This window comes from Dermacentor silvarum, chromosome 10 (assembly GCF_013339745.2).
Source record: "Dermacentor silvarum isolate Dsil-2018 chromosome 10, BIME_Dsil_1.4, whole genome shotgun sequence".
NCBI lineage: Eukaryota > Metazoa > Arthropoda > Arachnida > Ixodida > Ixodidae > Dermacentor > Dermacentor silvarum.
The window spans coordinates 29194084-29214915 of NC_051163.1; the positions used below are offsets into that span (position 1 = coordinate 29194084).

The following is a 20832-nucleotide window of genomic DNA, read 5'->3' on the forward strand; positions in this document are numbered from 1 at the left end:
CTGTCCCATCTTCTGCATCGTCGAGGTGCGACGCGTGTAACACTGCCGCCAGCATTCCTCACTGCTCCAGCGTTGTGACACGCCCGGTTTATGCCAGGGTGCTGTTCTTACTGCGCAACAGCAGTTGTATTGCGTACTGTGTCGTGCCATGTTGCCTCATTGTTAGAGCACCATGCGAGGAGCTCGAGCAGCAATGTTAAATACTTGCTATCGCTGTCAATGCCGTGCCTTCGGACGAAACCAGCAATTTTTTTTCCCCGAGCAGGCTGCTTTCTGGAAGCTGTCTTTTCGTAACTGTCCTGTTTCAATGCTATAATGACCCCACTGTTAGTGCCCGCCCCACTTCCTGCCTTTTTATTGCACAGCATTATTATAATTCCTGCAAAAGTGGCTGACTTACACAAGTGATGCATCATTGCACGATGATTGCACCATAGTATACACAAGCTACTAATACATTTCTGTAGCTAAAACCAATAGCACCTGATAAACATCAGGGCAAAGATTACATGGAAGAGAACTATTTTTATGGTGTCTAAGGAAAAGGTTTTCCATTGCCATAGACAACACTTAGCATATCATATAATGCAGGACTGTAAATTACAGAAATCTAATTGGTGTTTACATAAGCGGCAAGAAAAAAAATTTTTATCTTCTAGTTCATGAGGCAAATGTAGACTATGCATTCCGGGCAGCAGGCGTTCGTTTCTAGTTCAGCTTTGCACTCCATTTAGCACGTCTTGGACTTTTGTTTTTTCTACATCTTCCTGGTACTGGCTTTCAAGTAGGAAGATCTTCACAATCTTCTCTGTCGAGCCCCATCAGCTGCTGGGCGAGCACATAACTGAACAACTGGCTGTTTCAAAATACAACTGTTCAAGACATTGTGAAAATGCCCATTTCTGCATGCTGAATGTGCGGCAAATCTTACGAGACGCACTTTAGAGGAATAAGACCACTCAGTCAAAACGTAGACTTACTGGCGGACAGCTGCCAACATTTTCTTTCAATTATCACCCTTCATTGTAATTGTAACAATGTAATAGCAGGAGCTCTGATTACACGATTTCTATGTTGATCATGAGCCGCATGCTTTTATTTTTTTGGCAAGGGGGGGAGGAGGCAGTGAAAGATGAATTTTCGTCACATCGTACACAACTCAGTTTACCGAAAGTTGCACTAAAAATCATTTTTGCTGCAGAAACAAAACCGCAATCGATAATTAAAGCCCTTTCCTTGGGGCTACCTACTGGACAGTGGTATCTGAGAGCTGACTTCAACGTGCTGAATTGGTGGTTGAAATCATTGATCTCCAGTGATCGATTTGAATTCGTTTATTAACAAAAGAGTTAGCTAATAGCCTAGCCACACTTAACGTTTGTGTTTAATGTCTCTTCAAAAGCGCTCATGAAAGGAAACCTTAGCAGCACCTTGTCACCATGTCTGCTTCAAGTCATTTAAAATGCCTGCCTGTGTTCATGGCAAAAGCAGAAAGATAACACTCAGGAGAGAAGAGGAAGTAACTTCTTTGTTTCTAGAAAGATTGGTTTGTTGGCACAAGTTGTCTGCAACGCAGCCTTTTTAAACCTATGTTTCTGGAAACAGATCATTATATTACATTCCCAATCAGTTCTGGGCTCCCCAATGTGATGTCTGAAACAAAGAAAGAAAAACACAAAAAAAGAAGCATTACTTTCAGCAATAGCAGTGTTACTGTTTTTACACTGACTGATATATCACAACACTTCAAAGTGAGCAGTTTCTTATGCCATGAACAATGAGTAGAATGGCTCAGAGAGCTCTATAACCACTAACAAGGGTTTAGTGAGCATATGGTTAGAAGCTATGAATCGAAAAGCATAACTGCATAGCTCCATGTTTCGGAACACTTTCACATTACAGCCTCCTATTATTGCATAGATCTTGTTATTCAATGCAGCAAATGATGTGAAAAAATAAAATGAAAGAAAGCCTTTTGATCTCTGTTGCACTGTGTTAAATAACCATTTGAAACCCCTGTTTGACCTAACAGCAAAGGCACCCGGTTTTTCTCCTCTCTCTGGTCATTTGTTTCGCATGCCTTTTACACATGATCACGTTCCAAACTGAGCTCATTTTTGAGCTCTTCGACCCATTTCACAAGCTCTTTCTGGAAGTCCTCCATTTTCTTTAGTCTAAGAAGGTTTTCCTTTATCTGCCATTTTTACAGCACAGCTGTGCGAGTTCCAGAATGCTTTTTTTTTTGTGTGGCAAAGGCCGGTGTGCAACAACATGGCCGATATTACATACAAATACAGCACGTGTGTCGGAGCCCCAAATTTACATTATGATCAATGATTATAAAATAAAAGTCACCTTGCGTACACCTTATTCGAATAGAGAACTTACATGTGCACTTTTTTTAACAAGTAATCCGTAAATTTGTTTCTTTCGTTGCATTATACTGGCTTCACGTTGGAGGTAAGCTAGGAGTTTGTACAGCTGCAGCAGATGCATTTGAGTAAGGCCGTGACCCAGCAATCAGATCCACAGTACTTCCGAAGGGTGGGAGAACTCGTTTATACAGCTTTGCTATTTTTGTTCTATCAGTTATTAAGACTGGTGTACATTTGCAAAGAAGTTTTTTTTTGTTTTTCTGGACCTCATTGAGGGCCAAGGAAACTAGAGCTGCACCATCAGTGTGACACCAGTGTGGCACTGGCGCTACACTGCCACCTCATGCCGATTTCAGTGCTCGTGGCCTAACACGGCAGCTGAGTCATTGCTACACTACCACCCCATGCCCACTTTAGTGCCCACACTCTACCAGAGCTGTGGGTCTGCCACTAGTGCAGCACTAGTGCTACACCAGTGTTATGCCACAACCCCATGCCAACCAATTTAGTGGCCGTACCCGGTCGGAGCTGCTGAGTCGGTGTTCGAGGTGGCCGATCTGCTGTTGAGAGCGGAAGTGCAGGGCCTGCGTCTTGTCGATGAGCTGCTGGTACGGAGACACGGCCTGTGTTCCCATCACCACGTGGCCCTGCGGAGCAGAACACAACCCGACACACTGTTGTTGTAGAGGCAGCACATTATTAGAAACATGCGCAAACACTGAAAGTAACAAACACATGCACTGAACTGCAACTAAAGGTCTTGCTGCAGGCCAAGTGTTTATGTACACGCTGCCTACCCTGCGATGCCCCATGGATCATATGTACATATGCTATGCCGAGTTTGATCTTCTTCTTTCTGGGGTTTTACGTGCCAGAACCAGTTATGATTATGAGGCACGCCGTAGCAGAGGGCTCCAGATTAATTTTGACCACCTGGGGTTCTTAACGTGCACTACAACGCAAGCACACGGGCGTTTTTGCATTTCGCCTCCATCGGAATGCCGCCGCCGCCGCGGGGATTGGATCCCACGAGCTGAGTTTGACGCCTCAAAACTAATATCCTAATGATATGGTAGAGTGAAGTTCCAACTAAGGATAGTTCAACACAACAATTATTAGTTAATTACTGTGCTAAATTCTAATTCAAATAATGTTTCCTTGTTGTTTTTTAATGTACCTCTCCATGGTCAGAAATAAAGGTGAACAAGCTGTGTTGAGCTTCCTTGATGTGGAACTGTGTTTGTGTTTGGGCATTACAGTCGAGTCCCGCTACAACGAAATTTATGAGACACGTGAAAAATTTCGTTGTGGAGGAACTTCGTTGACGCGAAATAAGTATGTATATATGTACGCCAAACGGCAAAGCCACGAACGAAACCGAAACCATCGTCTGGGAAATCTTCGCGATGGCGTGGGGGCAAAGTTTGAGACGTGCCAAAGGCAGTCAATGAAGTGTCAGCTTCAAGAGAGAATGCATTTCGCGCTGCTGTTGCAGCATTTTTCGTACATTGCGGCCGACGCCTAACTCAACGCGTGTGCCCGGCTGATCGCGAAACTCTAATTTTGCGGCACATGCACCGTCGCAATTAATGAAGCGGTTTGAATTACCACAATTTCACTGCATATTTATGACAAAGTCGGCAAACTTGGAAAGCTTGCGCTTACCAGAAGTTTTATTTCCAGAAGTCAGTAAGCCTAGATTTCTTACGCTTCACGGCAAGCAAAGGCGTTACGCGAGTCTCACAGTCCGTTAAAAGAGCCATCGCAATGTCATTGTCGTGGGCTCTGTTAACTTTTAAGATGAGGTCAAAAGGATCCATTACTTTCAAAGCAGTCGCCGGAGTCAGTGTGTCTAGCGGGTTGTAATTTTTCCCAGACGACGAGACGTTGGCATCATGTTGACAACAGCGGCTGCGGCGCGGCCCCCGTATCTTGAAAGCAATCTGCGCCGTGCACAAAGTGCAACTAGTGCCGGTAGAGTCGTGTGCGCTGTCCTTTCGACGTTTAGTTCACGTTGAAGCGAGAGACGGCACGGAGGTCAATTCGCTCGCTGCTATTGCCGCGCCCTCTCATTCCATCGTGTTGACAGCGAGTTTCCGCGGTCATCGAGCGAGATGTGTTCATGTTTACCTGTGAGCGCGTGACACCGTGCTTGGTAATTTCGTTAGTAAGCGAATGCTTACAAGTTTATACAGTCGATAAAACTACGATTTTAGTTCGTATAGCTGTCTACTAATATGCTATCGTAATCGATGCTTCGCCTTTCGGGCGGAACTGCGAAATTTTTTCCTTCCGCTTTCTGCCTCGGCGATCATATGTGCCTTCTCGAGAGAGAAATTTACGCTTCTTCGTTGGTGTAGCTATTTCGACCGGACACACACCACAGAAAACGGCAGCGATTGTGGTGATCCCGTGCAGTCTAGCGCAGGCGCGTGATGCCCACGCGTTTGCAGTGCCGTAAATCGGTACGTTGAACTTGATTTCGTTCGCGAAAACCTAGTTCAAGCGGACATACGATCGTCACAGCTTTAGAAGGGCCTTCTAATTTGACTACTCGGCAGTTCCCATTTCAATTCAATCCTAGCTTTTTTCTCGAAAAGTTCGTCGAAGCGGAAATACCGAATAAAACGCCTTCGTTATGGAGAAACTTTTTTTGTATTACTTTCTATGGGCAGCTGACGGGGAATCGGAAAATCTTCGTTGTGGCGGAAATTTCGTTGTAGCAGCATTCGTTGTAGATTCGACTGTATCCTTGTGTATTTTCTTCTTGCCCAAATCGTCAACGATCGCCTTCTGGAAGGCATAAAAGTGTGCGCACGTGATCTCACGAATGTTTTCGCACGCCACTGAATGCCTCAGCACATCGAGTGCAGGGAGCGATTTGGCCATCGTGACTGCTGCCGTCCTCGCTGGTCAAAGCATCAGCTAGGCTGTGATGTGGTCCGGTCCGCTCGACGTGGGGACCAATGAGAGATTGCGCAGCCGCGTGACGTAGCTGGTTGCTTGGCGACTATGGATCCCGCGCAAATCCCGCATGTGCTGGCTTGTCTGTGCCGGTCGCTCCGCTGGCTCGGCTGCCGCCGCCGCCCTGGCTCACGCGTTCGCATGATCCGCAGCGGCGTGGCAACGCGTTCGTAACAGCCGATGTTTTTCGTATTAAGAGCAATGTATTTCGGCCGGGGAATGTTACGAATTCGTATCACACCGAAATTCGTACCAGCCGTGATCGTATCACCGGGGTTTTACTGTAAGCGGTTACACTATAAGTGGCCTAAACTGTACAGTAAACAGATGCACCGAATCTCCATCCTTTGGTAACATAATAGAGAAGTCGACCACACTGACGAATGACTGCGGGTTTCTTCAAAACAGTCATTGCGCTCGTCACTTAATCGCCTCCCTCATCGGCACAGATATCGAGGACGGTGGTGTCGTCACTTGAAGGTGCTCGAGGATTCTTAGCGACAAAGATCGGTCGGCCAAGAACATGTCGCTACGTAGCATGAGGAACAAATGTTCGACGCGTGGAACTCTCAGCGTTCACACAACAAAAATCCTTAACAGCAGCTAGTGACTTGGCCTGGCTTGTACCGTTGTTTTGGCGTGGCCAGTGACTACTGGATCGACTAGGCTTCGCTTGTTTTGGTTTCAACGAGGCACAGGCGACATGGCCGGCAAACATGCCAGTGACACATTGAAACAAAAATATTGCTTTCTGTTGAGTCGATGGCTGAACTGGTACTTGGTCATATAGGTGCAGTGTGAATTATCATACAGTGCACAGTAAGGTGTCCGAAATTTCGGTCGTCCTTATACATTACGTCTATGGTGCCAGTAGCAGTGCCGTGAAGCTATTCCAGATATTCGAGCATGTTGAAATCATCGGTGACTGAATTGTACATCGGCAACTGTAAAATGCAGATAGATGTCCTAGTAATGAACATAAGGTAGAAGAGAAGTTGGGCAGCTAATGTAATGAGCAGGAGAGATAACGTGCGGTCTGTTTCAGAAACAGAATAGGTGCCAAGGGAAGGAAAATGCAGCCAAGAGTTGCTATGAACAGAACATAAGATCATTTTCCAATAGTCTCTGCAACACACACGCGCACACACAACAAGGTCAGCTCGTCCTGAAAAAGCTTATTTGTAAAAATGACCAGGTAAAAGTACGCACCAGCTTTGAATCGATCTTGGCGTCAAGGTGGGCATTGCGGATCAAGTTAACGATCCACTTCTCGGCCGCTTCAGGTGTCATGTTGAGCTTCTCTGCCAACATACTGAAGAAAAAAAAAAAAGAACACGCATACGGAAATTAAACATTCTGCAGTGCAATTAATTAGAAGATGAAACAGCTAGAACTATGGAATACAGTGCAGTCCACTTATAACGATATCAAGAAGAACGAAAAATCCGATCGTTATAACCGATCATCGCTATATCTGGACTGCCGTTAAAAAAAAAACGAATATATTTTTGAAGTCCCGAAACCAAATTTGCCACTTGCGGTAAAAAATTGACGTTGTAGAAAGTAGGCTGGAAAAAACAAAAAGTTTATTTATACCTCTAAATAGCGTCTCAATCGTTAGGCGCGCTGAAATAGAAATCGCGCTTGCTTTCGCAGAAGTTTCGGATTCACAACCGCCGTGTGCATCGCGTCCAGCTGCTGCGCGAACACTGGCGGCATGCGTCAAATCATTGAGCGACTCGATCGACATTGCACTTTGGTTGAACATCGGGGTCGGTGTCAATGACAGGCCATTGTCAATCTCGTCGTCACTGCCGCTGCTGTCGTCGCCTCTAGTCGTACAACTGCCGCCGTCTGTAGGGACACCGATCGCCCCGGATCGCCCTGGCGGAGATCTCTTCGCAGAACGAAGCAACACTACCTGCACTTAAAAACTCCTCCATAGAAGCACCACCTAACCTATTCCATCGTCAGTAGCGACGTGCTCCCACAGTTCGGTAATGTCAGCGGCTTCCACCGTGTTAGTTTCACACGTGAGGGTTTCGTCCTGGCGCACAAAGCCTGCTTTTTCCGTTGATCGGCATGGCCACTGCTTCTAGCCTTCATGATCGTGGCGCCACGCTCCCAGTTTTCATAATTGTCGATATCATCGATTGCGCGAGCTAGTACTTCGAGTCTTGCTGAATTTGCAGCTTCGTCTCGAAAGACACGGCTTGGCGCTTTGTCGGCACACCTCCCGCTCCTTCCGCGGCGAATTTCCGCGCTCGCTGAGAACGGGAGATTGTAAAGGCCATGGAGGAAGGAAAAGGCAGCGTAGGCCGTGCAGGCGCCGCTCGCCTATCACTTTCTTCCCACCTCTCCTCTGAACGCTCGCGCGACGGCTGCCGACGCGGACGCGAAGCAGCTGGCGCCATCTTGTGCACGCTGCGCCAACTTGCGATGCTCTCCATGGCTTTCGTTCGTAATCAGCATGCGGGCGGGATGCGCTGCGCGGTAATGGCGGCAAATACGAACTCGCGTAGGCAAACTTTCGCCCCATCTTAGGAACAGGCAACTTAGCAACGCAAATTTCGCGATTATTCTGCATGAAAAACGCTGCCCAGAAGCAAGATTTCGATCGTTATATCCGATATGCGATGAATAACATATCGTTATATGTTTTTTTTTTCTAATAGCCCTAATGCATAAGTTGATACTCTTAAGTTGACTCATCGTTATAACCGATATATCGTTATATGTTGTATCGTTATACGTTAACTGCACTGTATATAGAATTACATGGGTAATCTTGTCATCTTGTTGCTGGAAGTAGGATGGCTATATGCTTTTCCAATTCTGAAGTGTTTTAAGTACAGACTCAAAAGTATCAACACACTGCTCAAACAGGTATGCGAGTCTGAAACATTATTTCACAAATCAAGAAAGAAGCTTGTAGAAATGTTACAAGGAGTCATGATGCCAGTAACACATAAAAACAGATGAAGTCAGGTGTATTTCTGTGTTCCCATACTGGCCAGCATTGAAGACAGTCTACGTTGGCAGCTTTGAAGAGGGCTTCGAGCCCAAGTAATGGAATGCATCTGGAACAGTCTGGACGATGTCTCTGCGACATGACACCACCTCGCTTAATGTCACGACAAAAGAAAGGCACATATTATTCCTATATTGATTGATTGATGTGTAGTTTTTATTGGCGCAAGGGCCAGATATGGCCAAAGAGCGCCATGTACGCAGTGATGAGTAATCAATGAATGGTTTAATAAATGAAGAAATCAGTTAAGAATGGTGGGTAAATGTGGCTGTAAAGGGGCCTAAAATCAATCGCTGTAAAATACTTAGGATATAAATATACTAAAATGATTGCAATGATTTGGGATGTGCGCTATGATCATAAAATATTTGCAATGAAGAATACTTAGCATGACGTGCAGGTGACAGCAGCACTAGTACCTCACAGAGCCCTTGGGGGCAAGGGCTGGTCGACACGTGCTTACAAATGCGCTTGTATTGTAGCTGCAGCCTCCAAGAGGAGGTCCTGCCACAAGTATCCGGCCCAAATGACTTAAGATGTCGGTTTCGGCTAAAAATTTCAGTACTGTTTGAAAATCAAAAAGTGGTTCATTGCTCAGAAGAAATGCAGGGTGTAAAGGTAAGTGGTAACGATATGCGAAACAGAAATACTTTTTCCTCTCTGCTAAGTAACTAACTTCAGGGCACTCAAGAAGAACATGGAGGACTGTAAGACTATTCCTACACTTAGTACATGTCGGAGGATCGCTTCCAGTCAGTAGGAAGGAGTGAGTGCCGTAAGTATGCCCTATTCTTCATCTACAAAGAAGCACTTCCTTGTGTCTTGCTGTTCTCTCGGATATCCAGTTCCCTAGTTTGGCTTGATAGTGTGTAGCTTATTTAATATTTCAGCGTCCCACTGTCTCTGCCAATACTTCCTCAACTTATGCCGTAGGAAGGGCTTAAGGTCTGTAGCTGGTATGGGTTTATTTAAGTCTGTCTCACTAAAAGTAACTAACGTAGCGTTATTCCTATATTTATCACTCTGCATGTGTGAACCTAAAAAAAAAACACACCACCACTTACACTGAGCGCATAAGAAAGAGTGACTACATTTTTCTGTGGGCAGACGACCTTCCTGTTGAGTTTCCAAACGTACTGCTAAGCCACCATAATGATTCGACATCAAAGTAGCCTGCATCGTTTTTGATTTCCCTATTGTCTTCACAAAGCATGACCAAGGCATTCATTCAGGCTAGTTGGTCTGTAATATTGCAACTCCAATAGGCGCTAAAAAGACAAGGACAGACATAAAAATCACAACATACGGCGACAACACTTGGCCGTGTGTTATCGTTTCTATGTCTGGCCCCGTCTCTTTAGCGCTATCACGGTTTCCACTATTGAGGTTTACGAAGGTCTCTCTTAGGCCAGCTCCGATCAGAGTTAGAACTAGACTTCAGATGGCCACTGTCTAATTAGCTGTCCACAGCAAGCACTGCAACACAGCCTATGAACTTCTATGTTTCAAAAGTCAGCAGCCGTACTTGATGGAGATGCACTCGTGGATGCGGCAGAAGGTCTCGAAGATGAAGAGGCGGGCGTTCTCGATGAAGTCGTCCTGACAGGCCACCAGGAAGAAGTCATTGGAGAGGACCACCTCGCACTCGCGCAGCTTCTGCTGGGCCTTGTCAAAGTCAAAGTTGACGAACAAGCACTCCACGAACTCTGTGATGGGGTCGTGGTAGGTGTACGACTCCTGCACATCAGGTTTCCCAGGATGCGGTTAGTAACGCAAGCAGCACAATCTCTCGATCAAACAAGCACTGAGGCCGAGATAATTTAGCAATAGCATTAAAATTTTTTTTCCTTTGTGCACTTTGTCAGTGGTTGGAGTGGGGCTCCAGCTATGTTATCAGGACTGGCTCTTTATGAGCAGTGAATAAATGAAATTGTGGGGTTGTAGCCCTTTGCGGTCATGTGTCGGGCCCCATTCGACCCACAAAAATATTTTTTCCACTCAAATGTCAAGAAGCAACCAACATCTGCGCAATGCTAAAATTCAATGCATTGTGTATGCGTTGAACGTCATCACCCATCTAAAAGGCCAATTTTCAGCCTGCTCTAGGAAAATTTTCACTGAACTAGTGCTAGCGCCGCCTTTACTTCGCTTTTGTGAGCGGCAGTCGCCAGCATTTGTCAGAATCATCTGTTAAATTATCTGCCATAGACTAACATGCACTTCTGCCAGGACCAAAATACCAGTCCGAGTGATCTGAATTTCCAAATTAACGGGTGTCAAATTAACAAGCATGTACTGTAGTGTCCCAAGGCGCGGGCATTGCTCGACCCCGAAAAAATAAAAATAAAGTGGAATCGTTGCTTAATTTGGCCATCACAGTGGTACACATGCAAGGAGCCTTCGCAAATGTGACAGGGCTACCAATCACAACAACGAAGCGATTGTGATACAGTTGCCACCCTCTGGAGCAGCAACTTGGTCAAGGTTCCCAGACACCAGCACGAAACTGAGCTGCCTCCCGCACGAAGCGGGGATTGTTTGTTCCATCCAGACAGAAGGTCCCCTCTCCCAGGGGATACGCGGCAGCAACCCAATATCTTGCTAAAACCGAGACATCACCGACAGCCGGGATTTGTCCCCATGCAAATGCCCCTTAATAAGAAGGGGGCGCTGTCACAGGGCCCCTGCGGGTACTTATGGCTACCCTACGCTATCAGCTCAAGTGCCCACACTGTGTTGCCTCTTCATGCATCTGGATAACACCAGCTGCGACGTGGGAATCTCTGTGTCTGCTGCTAATCTGGCCAAGTGCCTAAAAGCACTGTTTCCAAACTACAAATTTCACCAGCTCGCAAGCTTGGCAATGTTTCAGACCCCCTTTTAAACGTACTACAGTGTAGACCGCTTATAACGTAAGTTGCGGGAGTTGTAAAAATCCGCGCTATAAGCGGTACCGCGTTATAACCAAAGCATGCTTTTTTCGGCTTTTGCTTATGCCAAACGGGCAACCCACCTTTCAAACACAATTTATTACACATTTCACCCACACACACATGCAACGCAATCGCAACACAGCACAGAAACCAAGTTCTCATGACAAGTGCGGCATCAGTGGAAGGACGCTGTTATTTTCAGTCTGGAGACTGGTCTCCACGCGCATGCCCAGGCTCCCACTCCTGAAAAAAAAAAAAAAAAAAAGAAAAAAAAGAGTGCACCACCGTTCTCCCCTGCACTCCGCGCACCCTGCTTGGACGCTGCTATTTAAGTTCACTCTAGACGCTGCTATAGTGATGAAAACACGCGCCCTCCTTCCTCTAAAGTCTCCCGCCCTTCTCCTCCTTTTTGTTTCGCTTTTCGCCGCTGGTCTCCACGCGCGCGCGCCCACGCTCCCACTCTTGGAGAAAAAAAAAAACGAAAAAAAAAAGTGCCGTATCCGGCTGTCTGCGGTATGTGCGAGTGAAAGCTCGCTAGAGACGCGTGCTTTCACGGAGAGCGAACATACGGCGGATAGCAAACGCGACCACTCTCGTCGTGCGAAAGGCCGTGGGGGGATGGCAGGGAGGCGACGTTTAGCTGCGGCACTTGATGCATATTTTGCGACCGGGCGCAAGTGGAACTGGCGACTCAATCTCCCCCACAAAAGGAGGAAAGCGCGAAGGAAGCGCGGGAGGGAGGGGACGGGGCTTTCTCTGCAAGCCACTGCAGTACTTTGCATGGCTGAAGGCTGTCGCGTGCACCGTATCTTGAAAGCAATCTCCACATGGCTCTGACCTTTGTATGCGCTGTGCTTTCGCCACTCAGTTTCCGTTGAAGCGATAGACCACACGAACCTTCGGTTGCTGCTCCTGCCGCGTTTGCTCACGCCTGCATTTTTACAGTGCTTGTCTGCGGTCGTCGAGTGCGATCTACTCATGTTTGCTTGTGTGCGCTGACACCATGCTTGCTAATTCAGTTAGTAAGCTGATGTGGCCAAGTTTATGCAGGCGATAAAACTACTATCTTTACTCCGTATACTCTACTACTAAATTTGCTTCGCCTTTCGGGGGAACTGCGACTTTTTGTTTCGCTTTTCGCCGCAGGTCTCCAGGCGCACGCCCGTGCTGCCACTCCTCCGAGCTTGCGCGCCTCGCAACCGTGTGGCCGTGCGGGCCGTGCTCAACGCCTCCTAGAAAAGGCAGTGCTCCGTGCGCCGATTTCATGGTCGCGCGCTTAAAAAAACCGTGCTATAACCGGTATTCTGCTTCGCGCGCCTACGCAATAAACAGTCCGCCTATACATTGAGTTCTATGGGATCAATATCGGTGGTCAAAAAAAAAAAAAAAGACGCTATAACCGGTCCTGCGCTAAAAGCGGTTACGTTATAAGAGGTCTGCACTGTAGTTGAGTACCACCAGGATGCTTCAATGGCAAACTGGATTAAAAAATTGGAGGACGCCTAAGCTTCGCCTTAAAAAGAGTGGAATGCGATAGCATTAAAAGATCCCTGGCTGCTTATCAGGCTTCCCAGCAACTGCAGCTTTCTTTTTCTCCAACTTCGTCTCCTCATGCGGCTGCCGTAGAAAGCCTACATGCAATGCTGTTGTAGGCTGCCAAGGAAGCGAGCGCCATCTTCATGGTATTTTTGCAAGGAGGAAACCACGGCACGTCGCTGTATGCATGGTAGAAATGCTAGAAAAGGGGCTTGAGTTTAAGTTTCCGCACAAGAGAATTACGTTCTCTCATACTGAAATTACAATCCGACGCTATCACGTCTGTAGGTTGTCATTACGTCGTACGTTACGATTTTTCTGACGCATTTTACTTTAAGAAATTCGATAAGTTCACCAGCGTCTCTGCGCCACGTGTAGGGCCTGCGTGGTTTGGGATGATTTTCTTGGCCGGGCAACACCCCCGATGCCGACACCGGATTTTTCGCAGCTATTGCGTTAAAACCTGGCTTTAGAAGAAGCACGGGAAATTTCAACACCAGATGCCAACACCAGCCAGATCTGTCCTCGACAACGAAAGTTTCTTTTTCGTAGCGCTGGTTGGTGAAAAAAATTGTACTTTTGCAAAACCAATAGTATCCATATTTGAAAAATATTTAATTCGCATTGGTTTTCATTATTACAATTTGCACTAAATAAAGGCAGCTCACAATGTCCTATTATGGTAATTACCCGATTATTACGCATGCCTTTCTTTTTCCCCCAAGGATACCTGGGACTAATACTGCCTCTGCAGTGCAGTTGGATACGAAACCAAAACAGTGTTCACGACACGTACGTTTTACCGCAAAACACAGCTGTATTGAAGCGAAGCCGACTTTGGGAAACTGGATGCCCTCGTGCAACACATATTAGACCCTTGCCCATATTTCTTGCCGAAAAATCGCATGCGCGTTACATTTCTACTTTGTTTGAGAGCTTTAAATCATTTCTATGTTACTCTTGTACTTTAGACACACAGAAAGTTGGTGTGCAATAGATTCGGGGGCATGTTAAAATCGTACAAATAAGGTCACCGACCGATTTTCCGGACTTTGCGGGGGGCCGAAAGATTGTCCGAAAAATCAAACAGCGCAAAAAACTCCATGGCGATCTCCATGGATCACCATGGCAATCACCATGGCGATCTAAGAAACGAGCCCCGTTACTTCGCACGTGGCCTTCGCAATCAGCTCCGGCCTTCCCATTCGGCGCGTAGCCCAGCGGAGAAGTGTAATCTTGCTAACACCGTAATGCTCTATAACGGGTCAGCAATGGCACGCTGCCAGAGCTGATTGCGGAGGCCACGCTTCGCACCACTTGGCTCTCGCGAAGGCAAAGGAGCTCACGCCAATCACACAAATGCGAAGCCGCACATGTCTCTGAGGCGCACACACCACGTGCAAAATAGCAATGGAACTTTTAAAAATAATAAAAAACCGATTTCGCAAAGTGATTACGACGATAGCGCTGACCGAAAGAAGAAAGAAACAAGGAAAAGTGCCGCACACTGGAGCGTTCTGTCACCTAAGCAGGAGCGGGCATGGCCTCCGAGACGGGAGGATGGTGTGCGTCTCCCAATCTTGGAGGCTATAGAGCGGGCCACTAAAAGCTAAACCTGGGCAAGACAGCAGAAAATCCAATAAGCCGGCCTTCAAGAACGGGCAGCGGGGCTCGGAATGAGCAATTTAGTCCGGAAAATCGAACTTTGGGGCCTAAATTTGTTCAAAAAATCGGTCATGAAAATGCATTAGCTCTATGGGAACCCTGATGGTGCATTTATGAAGTCCAAAATATCCAACAAGTCCAAATTCTTAAAGTCCGAAAAATCCATCGGCGACTGTACTTCCAAATGAATCAGTGGTGTGTTTTGGTTATTTTTTTCTGCAGCTTGTTTATTTCAACCCACCAGATATTTCGCTCACTTTCGTCATCAATATCAGGGTACTTTCGTAGTGCCCGCAGCCTTGCTAAGTGTGATCTGGAGTATGATCTCCACAAAAAGGTCAACTACCCATGTAACTCTCTAATCCACACTGTCACTTTCCCACTTTCTAACATCTGCGCACAACCTACCAATGTAATAATAATGGGTTTACCTGCTGAATGACCTTCACGAGGTCACGAAGGGCATTTCGCTTCTGCTTGTTGGTGATGACGGCACATGTCAGGTACCTCAGGATGTGTGGACAGATGGTCTGTATGGTGTTCAGATACCTTGACAAGGAGCAAAGAGACAGAAGAAAATTATAAGAATTATAAATAGGTGTGACCGTGCTTTGCAAGAAGCTGTAAACTTTTTCAATCCAAAAGCTAAAGCTGCATTGAACCCTGCCTTTGGAACAAAACGACGGCGAGGCTTGGAACTTAGCCTAAGTCAATTAAGAAATTATACTGGGGCAATTTACTGGATGTTTACGTCACTAAAGAGGTCGCTAAGACTCCAAAAACGCCCAGATAATGGTAAAGAGAGTACAAGCATACCTGCAAACCTGTAAACTATAAGACATGCGAAAATCCCTTTGAGAGGCGAAATAGCATGTATGTTTTTAAAGCTTGCCCTCGGAGCCAACGCCTTCTGAGGGACACATACACACTTTATTAATGATTATCTATCTCTAGATAAGGCACAGCAGCCACAAACTCAGGACAGCAAAGACTTAACACACAACATATTCTTTTTAGATCACAGCGACTTTTGAAAAGACTTTGCTGCTGCTGCTGATTTCACCTGCTTCAGGAATTTCTCTGTTATAAACTTGCTTTGCAATAAGTACCCCTCTGGCGTCCTTTCACCATAATAAGACTTCCAATGGAAGGTTCAGAGAACGAGTGAGACGTTCTTGTGAAAAGAATGTTTTTTTTTTTAAAAGACAAGCCACAACATTTATAAAATCATAAAACGAGCACAAATTTGTAAACTTTATGGAAAATTCAGTAGAGTCAGCAGGCATGCCAAGAACTCACTAAATTGGGCGACTTTCTCGCCACGTTACCAATAACGCTGGCACAGGATGCGACTTACTGTGGCTGTCCAAGGAAGAGCTCGATGATGAGGTCACGGCCCTTGGCGTGGTTGAAGAAGACAAAGAGGCTCCAGTGGATGAGCCAAGTACGCTGCTGCAGCGAATGCAGCGGCGACGAGAAATTCTGCGCAGGAGAGAGGAGACAAATCAGAAACTGCCTCGCTCATTCCGAATGCTTCTCCAAGAAACAATGCCAGTGAAGCGAGATTATTTTACCAGAAATGTCAATGCATTCACTAATACTTGTCAGCACTCACTCACGTTCCCCCCTCCAGCCTGCTCATAGTCACCAATGGTCACTCGTGTTCATAATCGCATACTTATTGGCACCCACTTACGCTCACACTCGCGTCTGCTCACATTTGCCAACACAATCATCCATACCCATGTTCACCCAAAGCTCACAGGCACTCACACCCGTTCATACTCACTGTTAACCAGCACTATCTCATGTTCATACTAGTGATGCCAAACTATCGATAGTAAACACTTATATGTAGCATGTATTGAGCAACAGAAAGCTATATCGGGAGTTTTTCATGTTGCTCTACAATTTTCTCACTGACACTTTTTTTCATCTGATTATATATGAGAAGTTCACTAATTAATTAAGACTAATTATGTAATTAGGCAGAATGCGAAAAATAATAGGAGCAATAATCGAATTAACGAGATTCGACTGTAAATTGAATGCAAACGTTCTAGCCGCATTCCTCGACTGTCGCAAACGCGTGGCGGCTCGGTGCACATGTTTTCAATATTTGCGGGACTTGAAAATTGTTGCTTAGGTTATAGTGCGGTACCACTTATAGTGCGGATATTCGCGACTCCGGCGACTTACGTTATAAGCGGTCTACACTGTATATTGAAATCGTGTATAAACACACTTCGTTATAGTGAGGTTCTAAATGCATGGTGTGCTATGGACAAGTTAGAAAAAGTTGAATACTTCATCATATTGAGAATTTTGTTATATAGAGGTTTAACTGTATATTGTATTTATGTACTCGTAAAAAGGTCAAACCCAAACTAGGTTGACCCCTATATATTGAGCTTGCCAAAAATAAAGCATAATTTAAATATAGGTCGACCCATATCTTTTGAGAAAAACACAAAACTCTCAACATGACACCTTTATTAGAGAGTATTAAATTAGAGGACGCAAGCCGCTTGCGTCCTCTAATCTAAAACTCTCTGTTTACCGTAAGCTCGGCTACTAAATTTTCCTAGTTGATGCCACAAGCGGCATCCTCGTCTGAACTGCCATAGGAGTCATCGTCAGATGTTTCATAGGCATGCTTGGCACCCCTAACGTCATCCACGGTGCTACCGAGTGCACTGGATCTCCAGCTTTCCTTAAACCCAGCATGCATAATATCCAGACTAATTCACAGCAGGCATGACAGAGGAACTCCACTAGTTCGGTATTTCTGCTAGCTTTGTTCACAAATATAGGTCGAGATTCTTTGGTCACGAATATAGGTCAATAGCTTATTTTGTGAAACATTTCCAAAAGAAAAAGGTTGGCCTATATACGAATAAATACAGTAAGCTTGATTTTAGTGAATCCTGGGGTTTTAGGTGCCAAAACCACGATTTGATTCTGCGGCACGCCGTATCAGTGGGGGACTCCGGATTAATTTCGACCACCTGGGGATCTTTAACATGCTCCGAATGCACGGGACAAGGGCGTTTTTGCATTTCACCCTCATAGAAAAGCAACCGCCAGGCCTGGGGTTTGATCCCGCGAACTTGTGCTTAGCAGTGCAACAGCATAGCTGCTAAGCCACCACAGAGAGGTAAGTTTAAGTTTAGACTAGTAGTTTAAACCTGCAACAGAAAAGCCACAATGGTATTTTTCAAGTACAATCTGGCACAGAAAGGGAAGTGATATGAATAAGCTTGCATTGCATTTATTTTCATGTATGTGATGCAGCCCACAAAGATGCAAAAAAAAACAAAAACAAAAACAAAGATGACAAACTTCACAGGCCGCTTACGTTGCCGTCAATGTACTCTCGCAGCCGGCTCAGATCATCAAGGGCCACGTCCCAGTTCTGCATGAGGATCTCGGAGGCCAGCTTACCCCACAGGTTGTTCAGGTAATTCTTGTCATTGTTGGAAATCTGGAATCGCCAAGATTGCAAGGCTTCAAAACAGGACAAGGTCTAACCATTCACATGGCTGAATGAAAGGTACCGCACACACTCGTGTAAAGGCAGCACTTTTTTTAAGTGCGAAGCACTTTAGAGGCCCAGGCTGTCGGCGTCTACCGCGTGATCACGCTCAAAAACAAAGGCTAAAAACAGGGTCAATACAAGTGCAGAATTGATCAAAACTAGTTAAAAGTAAACTAACATGATTCAGAATAATTTTAAAGACAGGAATAACCAAACATTAAGCGTATTAATTAACAGAAATTCAATAAAATCACTTCAAACTATAATCAGCAAAGGCTTTGGCTCCATGTGCGTGGCGGTTTCCCACCAGTTGTGCCTTAGCAACGGTGTCAAAACGGATGACGGATTGCTAAACACAAGGGAAACACCGGCGAATCACTGCTCCGCAGTTCCCCAGCTTTCACGCTGAGTGGAACTGCATTTCTGCCAAGTTTACCATTGCATTTTATTGCGATAGCAATTATATGGACACCCTATGTGGATTTCTGCCATCGGCGTCGCTGTCAGGTTCCGTATAGAGTGCAAGGGCGATAAAATCGTCGCTGCGCGCTCTATGCTGCATGCGCGCGTGAAAGCACACGAGGGACGCGCTTGTTAGAAGCTTTTCAGTTCAGATTTCCAGTTGTGAACGGCATCACTCACACATATCAAATAATGTAAATATGCCTCTTTTTCTTTTTGCCAAACAGACTCCACCCAAACTTTATATATTTCACTTTAAGACTTCGCTCGTTCAGCTACGGCCGACCTACTTCAACAGAAACAGAGGCCAGTGCTCACCAAGAAACGATGGAGGTACAGGCATTCTCCAGCACCTGTATAGCCACCTGTTTCATACTGATGCTTTGCATAGGCGTACAGGCGGTCAATCATTTCTGGATTGATCTGCAATTGGGAGGAGCAAGGTCAGCGTTAACACGTTGGTATGTGTAAGTCACGGAAACGCAATAACAAACACAGCATGCGCACATCATGAGAGTGCCATTTCCTTACATCATAACTCTTTACATCAGCAGTGTATGCCATTCTAAAACATACTTTAAAAAGCCTTCTCACCAACACGAGCAAGTCTGAACCGTTGCAGTGAAGTAGACCCGGGCAGCTGGCGAAGAGTTCAGTTCATCACAGAGTAAAATGCTGCTAACCCCAATGTGCTGGCAAACTAGACTCATCAGTGTGGTGCTCAAATGCTAATCGATCTCTCTAAGGCTGTTTACACAAAATTCTGGCAGCAGCCATTCTACTTGGTGAATTCAGCATGTTTATTTTGTTGCTTTAAAGACACATGCAAAGATGGTATGACACGAGGTGCGGGTCTGAAATCATTACTATTTGACATCGTCACTTGTAGCTATTTGCCCAAAATGTCAACAACAGTTTCGTTTAAAGGATTTCCCACAAGGGTGAAATGTTTGTTACATTTAGTGGATTGATTGATTCACGAGCTTTAGTATCCCTTGCTTCAGGATTTGACGGGTCGTGACTTGTCTGTTCCCTGTGTGCGTTCCCTGTGATTTGAGGGGTCGTGACTTTCCCTGTGCAATGCACTGATACAATTTCGGTCACTTCTCGCACTAAGAAAACCTGTGAAGCCGCTTAAACGTTGAATGAAAAATAGCACAACTGCATGATTAAGAACACAAGGCTTTACTTACGAGATTGCTGATCTGCATCAAATGGTCCAAGACCTGCCGGCTGTCCCTGATCGAAAGGAAAACAGCGTCATTGTCAAAAAGGAAATCGATTCAGTCATCAACCATTGGCACCCGTCCCGTAATAACGCAACTTATCGCTTTCTCGCTTGAACTTACCGGGAACTTTGGATGTTCTTGCACACTTCGTCGTCCTGGCAGGCTTCGATCAGAGCAGAGGTCTCATTTTTCAAGACCACGAGTGTGTTCACGACCTCGGCTCGCCGCTGGATCATGTCTAAGAAAAAAAAAATACAATGAAGCAAGTTTTTTACCACCTTCTGTGCAAGTTTAAAGGCATGACAGAACCAGGGAACGGGTGGGCTACCTTGCGGGACTTCGGCGTCCGGATAACACATCCTGTAGACGTCGATGTTGAAGTCGACCATCTTGGTGTTTTGCAGTAGGTCCAGCTTGGCTTTGAGGAGGTCATCTTCGTTATATATCTGGAAGGTGGCGTAAGCCAATAAGAAAGTGATTAGATAAATCGTAATCATGCAATATGGGAGGAAAGCAGATTTATTACGTCTAGCACAGTCACTTGATCGGCAACGAAGCAGACAGTCGAGCACTTTAGCAATAGTTCACTCCTGACATCAACAACGTGACTCCAGAGAAAAAGAACACGACACAAAGAGCTTCTGTAAGAAAGTTTCCCCAGTCTTAGCAAAGCCACGTTGTTTTGACACACGACCAGAACCAACATGGGAGGCAGGTTCGGCATGACAACGGGTTAACTCGCGAAATAATGACAGTCAGACGGTATCGGACAACTGAAATTGGTTCAAGAAAGCATGCCGGCTTTATAAACACTTACACTCTTGTTCTGAAGGAATTCCAGCAGCGGAAATACCATATGCCGGTCAATGTACTGGCCGACCGTGTAAGTCAAGTCCCACTCGGCCATTTTGGCTGTGAAAGACATAGTTGCCAGACAACGCTGTCTTCCACTGCTAAACTTTTGAGACAATCGTCAAACAACCACTCTTTTATGACAAGTTAGTCGTAAACAACCTTTACCTAGAATACTACTTTTTTGTGAATCTTCTTGCTGTAGTGCTTCAACACGAAAGACACTTTTATTGTGAATATTACTCAA

At 45.6% G+C, this 20832-nt stretch overlaps 1 protein-coding gene across 1 annotated transcript; it reads right to left on the bottom strand.

Annotated features, from left to right (window-relative positions):
- Nucleotides 1–1510: 1510 nt before the first annotated feature.
- LOC119466114 (eukaryotic translation initiation factor 3 subunit E-A-like) lies at nt 1511–20694 on the bottom strand. Its single transcript, XM_037726600.2, has 12 exons — nt 20551–20694; nt 20062–20179; nt 19854–19971; nt 19698–19743; nt 18823–18927; nt 17863–17988; nt 15862–15986; nt 14936–15053; nt 9896–10107; nt 6549–6651; nt 2894–3022; nt 1511–1653 (listed from the first exon to the last, which is right to left on the bottom strand). Exons 1-12 carry the CDS (start codon nt 20656–20658, stop codon nt 1627–1629), a joined length of 1335 nt encoding a protein of 444 aa, XP_037582528.1. The 5' UTR covers nt 20659–20694; the 3' UTR covers nt 1511–1626.
- Between the last annotated feature and the right edge of the window lie 138 nt (nt 20695–20832).